Source organism: Panicum virgatum, chromosome 1K (genome assembly GCF_016808335.1).
Source record: "Panicum virgatum strain AP13 chromosome 1K, P.virgatum_v5, whole genome shotgun sequence".
In the NCBI taxonomy this organism is placed as follows: domain Eukaryota; kingdom Viridiplantae; phylum Streptophyta; class Magnoliopsida; order Poales; family Poaceae; genus Panicum; species Panicum virgatum.
In genome coordinates, this window is record NC_053136.1 from 8,465,310 (window position 1) to 8,472,113 (window position 6,804).

General features: G+C 49.8%; 1 protein-coding gene across 1 annotated transcript; it reads left to right on the top strand.

Annotated features, from left to right (window-relative positions):
- Nucleotides 1-269: 269 nt before the first annotated feature.
- Nucleotides 270-1,199, top strand: LOC120651145. The gene has a single exon (XM_039928542.1). It carries the CDS (start codon nt 270-272, stop codon nt 1,197-1,199), a length of 930 nt encoding a protein of 309 aa, XP_039784476.1.
- Nucleotides 1,200-6,804: the final 5,605 nt, after the last annotated feature.

Consider the following 6,804-nt stretch of genomic DNA (forward strand, 5'->3'; position numbering starts at 1 on the left):
TGATTTTGTTCGATTCTTAATTCATTCCATGTCCAGAATCCAGATGTTCTTCCTCACTTCCCCACTTTTTTCTAACTGTTCATCCGTGTCGTTCATGCCCACGCACGCAGCCCTGAGCCCATGACGAGCGTGGAGGATCCTGATTCTCGATCATGGCTGGCATGTTCTTGACGCGACGAATGCGGAGCAGCCCATGCCCATGCGTTTGATCTTGTTATTAACAGTTACAAGTAACAGCAGCACGGGGGATTGAATTTTTTGTTTTGATCATGCACAAGCGCTCCAAATCTTGCGAGCCGTACAGAAAGATGGAGGAGCACGCCGGGTGCGGCAATGGCGCGACGTCGTGCGACGACTCCGCCGCCGCCGCCGGCAGGGCGCCGGCGGCGGCGCAGTGCTCCACGGTGTCGGTGTACCTCGCCAAGATCCGCGGCGCCCCGCGCCTCGTCACCGCCGTCTGGAGCAAGAACCTCATCAACCAGTCCTTCACCGTCTCCATCTCCCGGCCCGACGACGACGGGGCGGCGGCAGCGTCCCACAAGGTGGAGCTGAAGCCGTGGCCGTTCTGGAGCAAGAAGGGCAGCAAGGCGCTCGACGCCGGCGGCGGCCACCGGGTCGACATGTTCTGGGACCTCCGCGGCGCCAAGTTCGCGGCGAGCAGCAGCCCGGAGCCCGCCGGCGGCTACTACGTCGCGCTGGTGAGCGACGACGAGGTCGTCCTCCTCCTCGGCGACTCCAAGAAGGACGCGTACAAGCGGACCAAGGCCCGGCCGTCGCTGGACGACCCCGTGCTGGTGTGCCGCCGGGAGAGCGTCTTCGGCCGCCGGAGCTTCGCCGCGCGCGCGCGGCTCGACGCCAGGGGGAGCAAGGAGCACGACATCGTCATCGAGTGCTCGCCGGCCGCCGGCACCATCGTCAGGGACCCAGAGATGTGGGTCACGGTGGACGGCTTCGTGCTGCTGCACGTCAAGAACCTGCAGTGGAAGTTCCGGGGAAACGAGACGGTGCTCGTCGGCCAGGCGCCGGTGCAGGTGATCTGGGACGTGCACGACTGGCTCTTCGCCGGACCGGGCTCGCAGGCGGCCTTCGTCTTCAAGCCCGGTGCGCCGCCGGAGATCCAGGAGGACAGCGGAGGGAATGGCATCCAGAGTGAAGGGACTGACTTCTGTTTCTTCCTTCAGGCATGGAGGACGGAATGAGGCTGTGGCATGTAATAGGAAGGGTTGAAATTCAGAGGGAGGGTGGGACAATGATCATGTTAATATTTTGATGTGTGTGCCACTGATCTGTTGATACCAGTCACATTGAAAGCTTATTCAACAATCTTTTTTTCCTCGGCGCCTAGGGTTTCCTGGGCGACTCGAGGCGATCGTCCAGGCTGCCGTCGTTGTCACCATTGTTTTCCTCCTGATCTCCTCTTCCACATAGATCTACACTGCTGTGGTGTAGATCTAGTCCCTAACTCACGTTTCCACTCCATTTTCTGCGTTATTCGCAGCCGTTTCCCCCAAACCCATCTGCTAGCCTAGGGTTTGCGGTGACGACGACGAGGGGACCTTAACCCTTTTCGTTGGATTCGGTTTTCGGTGATGGAGGGCGTGGAAGGGTTGCTGCGGAATCTGCAATTGTCGGAGGCAGAGAAGAAGGGGGTGAAGATCGATGCAAGTGGGAAGAAGGGGTTACGGGGTTAGCAAGGAAAACAATTGCCAAATAGCTTTGGACTTACGGGGTTAGCACCAGTGGCATGGCACAATTTACATCTCTCCCTATATATATATATATTTCTAACCGAGTTCTAACCGTTCTTAACTTACGTAATCGTGGTTAGTATACCTGCAGAAAAATGACAGATGTATATTCATTGAACCTTTCATGCCAGCACACATGAAAGCGTCTCCATACATTACCGCTCACTATAGAAGCGGCATCCATGCGTCCAACACTGCATGGACAGCGCTCATACGCTACCGAGGTGACGTATTCACGGTTTCTTTTACTCCCAATATAATCGACCGATGGTCGGTATATTGGCAGCAGCTCAAGTAGGCCACTGCTTGAGCGCAGCGTTCGGTTCGCATCACCGACGGGAAGGTCAGACTCCCTCAGCTGACTGAGGATCCTTACCGTCTTACCTTAGCATAGGTGCGTCGTTACATAATGTAAAGTACTGAATTTAAAGTACAGAAAGAAATGTGCTGGAGGTCAGTCTTAAATAAACCATAATTTAGATAGCCACCTAGTAACTCCCATAATTTTCCTAGGGCTTTACGTACTATGCACGATCCTTTGCGAACCAACGTATTTTCCAAATGCGATTGTGAGGCTAAGTTTTAAGGAAAACTTTTGAAATCTAGTCGCACTCTCGGGTGTGCGCTTTGTTCGGCTCTGATACCAGCTGTGGCAGTACCTGCCCTAATTAATCCGGCTCAAGTGCGCTAACCATCATCTTAAAGATAATCCCGGCAAATAAGCACTTCAAACGGAGTAATTCGGCAGTGCTGTCGGGTAAAGTCCCGAAGAATCCACCTGAGTGTCGATCGAACCCAAAGCTTACATGCAACCCACACGAAGGTGAGTCCAGAGAGTACAACATTTCATAGATACATTACAGAGTCTTAACTTAATTATTACAAACCAAGTTCGAAATCTCCGAAAAGTACTTGAAGTTCGAATTGAAAGTAGTTCAGAGTTCACTGCAACGGAAATAAAACGAGTTCTAAACGACGATACATGATGTCATGATGAAGCCCGTACATGACATCACTCGGCATTGCCATCGTTAGCCGGAGTCGTATCCCACTCCACCGACCAACCAGGAGGTAAAACACACTGCCAGGTCAAACTAGCTATCTGATCTTCAAACGTATCACCTGAAAACAAAGTGGAGCCACAAGCAAGGCTGAGTATTCTAATACTCAGCAAGGCTTACCCGACTAGGGTATATTTAACCCTCTAACTAGACATGTAAGGCTTCTGGCTGGAGGGGTTTTGTTTTTGCCGAAAAGCAATAAAGAGTAAGTCCTTACTTTCCAATTTTAGCTTCCAAGTTCTAGTTCAATTAACCGTTCTATATTAGCATCTATCCAAAAGCATACATGGTGAAAAACAATTATTTTACATCATTCAATCATAATTCTCATCATCATTGTTCCACTTCTTACTCTATGTGGCAAAAGGGTTAAGCAGTCTCAATATCCGTGAGAGACGGACGATTCGAATCGAATTTGTTAACCTGACCAGGCAGACCTAAACACACGCATGGGAATGAAATCACCCACGCGACTTTTCCCCTTTTTCCCCGGGCATGAAACAGGCCCACCGCCCTAGGGTGCCCTGCACCCGTGCGTGACCAAAGACCAGACAGTGGGGAGTATGTTCCACGGCCGGTTCCATCAGGTACTTCAGCTTACCGATTACCATATTCTCGGCATGTGGTTAGTACGTTCAAACGCTTAACCACCACTACCACACATCGCGGCCTTATCCATTTTCACTAAACAGACGGGGTACCACAAGTACACAACCCCGCCCGTAAACCTTATATTGCAGTGAGTAGTAAGCATTCAACTTCTACGAGCTCGCGAGTGACAGGAAATCACTCGACTTCTACCGAACCATTAGCATAGCCAACTAGCGACCTACACATACTAGTATTCAAACATAGGTACTTAAGATTATGCAACTAGGGTTCCAAACAATTCCTACAAACTTAAATGCACAGGTAAATAGGAATATATAACAGTTGCATAAATTTAAAAATAGGTAGGACATGCTCCGGGGCTTGCCTTCCTGAGCGGAGCTAGCCCTGGGCTCTTCTAAACTCTGGTTCAGGTCTTCAGTGATTTCAGTTAGGTTAACTTGAGCTTCACGCTGCTCACTCTCGGACTCCGGCACCAGCTCGTACGTACCGTCGGCGAGAGTAGTCAAATCTACACGAATGCATATGCGTGAGTTGTGGTGATGGTAACAATCTTAATTTAATTCATTATAAAGTTGTAAAATAATTTCTCTACATCTCCTTGGGCAATCATTTATAGAGTAAAAATCATTATATCTGACTTCACAAAGTAATTAGGGGGGATTTTACCTTTTATCCCTATGCAGCAAAAGAAAGGATTTTTCTCATTTATTACTAGGTTAAGCATATCCTTATCATAACTAAAGTTACACCGAGATTCTGGGTTTGAAATTTTTATGCAAGGTACAGGTCTGAGTAACTTGCCTACTGTGAAATTTTCAGTCCATTTAATGTAGTATATTAACCACTAAAAATGCATTAAACAGCCACTGCTAGGATTAAGATTCATTTATACAGAACAAACCCTACCATTAAAGATGCTAAAATTTTTACTGAGCACTTCTAAACTGATTGTGAGTCTACTGAAAATTTTTCAGATTTAAAAGAGCAATACACAGGGCATGATAAATAGGACAAAATAAAGCTACAACAACCTAGTTTAAAACCTACAGACAAAAATAGATTGTTCCAGAGCTTCATATTTTACCAGCATGGTTGTAAACTCAAAGTTAACACTTAGAAAAATTATTATAATTTTTCATGCGTAAGAACTATTTTTCATGATTTAATGTATCTACCCTCACCATAAATCATTTGGTCCAGTTGGATTTAACTAAAAATTCTCAAACTTTTTATGTAGACTCTGGGAACAAAAATACAAGTACTGTAAAAGTTTGAACCCATGAAACATATCATAACAACTTAGATAAATAAAACTATCTATCCTAGGCATAAATCAAGACTTAAATAAACTGATAGCTAGGCATGCCAACTATCCACGAAACTTTTACACAAGGTTATACATCTAACATGTACCCCACTGACCAAAAATGGCTAACAACTCATGCTTGTAACTTGAGATCTAATATAAAGTATATTTTTTTTGTATTTTAAATGAAGCAAAAACTATTGAGCAAAAGAAAAAGTGTATGTAATAAAAGTCGTAGATCTAGTCACAAGGAACTCAGAACAGTTGAGTTTGAATTTTTCCAATTTTTCTACGAATTTACATCAATTTTACAAGTTTGCTGGAAAAACTAGAAAACACAAACTCAGATTTGAAAAGAGGCCCCTGGAACTTTCACAAAACCCCCTGGAAATCTAAAACTAATAGCGCAGGGGTCCCTGGCCAGAGTTGGGGATAGAGGAGGCGGCGGCGGACCGGTTCCCAGCGAGTCCGGCGGCCGGCGGCGAGGGAGGAGAGGGGGAACAGCACGAGGAGGCCACGCTCTACCTCTAGGTGGGCTCCATTGGGGCTGGGGACGGCCGGAAGGGGCTCGCCGGCTTGGAGCAGGACCGGCGGCCGGCGGCGGACGGCGGCGGCGCCGCTCTGGCGGTCCGGGGCGGAGGTGAGCTGGTCTGGAAGCACCGGGGCGGCGAGAGGAAGCTCGTGGGCGGGTCTATTGGGGCGACGATGGGTGGATGATGGGGTTCACCGGGGAGGCATGGGGCGGCGACGGGGCGGGCTTGCTCCGGCAAGCTTCGGTGGCCGGAGCGGATAGAGGAGGGGGCCGGTGAGCACCAATGGGAGGTGGGGATCCCGTTCCCGGGCTCCGTTGGGGCGGAGGGAGGCCGGAGATGGGGGCTCCGCGGTGAGGTGGGGCTCGGCGGCGGCAATGGCGTGGGCGGCGGCGTTCCAGGGCGCGGGGAGCGGAGTGGGAGCTTGGTTTGGGGTGGAACGGAGAGGGGAAGAGCGGGAACGCGAGGTGGCGAAGGGAAACGGGTAGAGGGAGCTCGGCAGGAGGGGGAGTTAAGGACGGGCGGCACTGGCGGCCGTCGGCTCGTCGCATCGCCGTCGTCGCGGAGTGCCAGCACTCGAGCAGGGGCGCAGCGAGGGCGGGCGAGCACTTGAATGCGGGCGCGGGGTCAACGGCGGGGACAGGCGGGTGTGGCATGGCCGGGCAGCGGGGCAGCGCTGGCGCCGCGCGCGCAGGGCGCTGGTGGCGAGGGTGCGGGCGGGCGGCAGCGAGCGGGGTCTGGGCGCGTGCGCACTCGAGCGGGGGTGGGGTCAGCGGCGCAGCGAGGCAGCAGCGCGGCGGCAGCAGGCGCAGCGAGCTCGCGGCAGCGGCGCAGCGAGCGCACGCACGGTCGCGCTCAAGTGCCTGCGCGCGCAGAGAGGGGAGGGTCAGTGAGGGAGAGAGAGAAAGGAGAGAGAAAGGGAGTGGAGAGAGAAAATAAAGGTCAACCATTTGACTTAGTCCAAACTCAAGATTTTCAATTGAAACTCAAAAAATTTTGAACACGAAAGTTGTTCAAAATTTAATTTCCTACAACTTTCCTTTCAGGAAAAACTTCGTTTGAGAGATGATTTGAAAGTTTAAAATTTGAATTCAAGTTTCAGGAACCCACTTGTTTTTTTCTAGGTTAACTCCAAATTTCATGTTATAACTTGAAAAACTTTGAACACGAAAGTTGCTTATCTTGTCAAACTCTACAACTTTCGTTTTGGGCAAAAGTTCATTTGAGCCAAGGTGTGAGAGTTGACTTTTTGGTTCATTTAAACGGATTTCGGCTTTTAAGTAATCACCAAACTAGGGTTTAATGTGTCATTTGATGTTAATTGCATGTTTAAACAGTGCTAAACACCAGAGGTGTTACAGCCTACCCCCCTTAAAAGAATCTCGTCCCGAGATTCAGATAAGTAAGCTAAGCGAGGAAAAGGGTGTACCTCCAGTTGTATTCAGAAAACCGGGGAAATTTTGATTTAGGTAGCTTTCAGTTTCCCATGTAGCTTCCTCTTCGGTATGGTGACTCCATTGAATTTTGTACATTTTAACTGCTTTTCT

Coding starts and splice junctions, on each gene's coding strand:
- LOC120651145 (XM_039928542.1), top strand. CDS start 270: ATGCACAAGCGCTCCAAATCTTGCGAGCCGTACAGAAAGATGGAGGAG.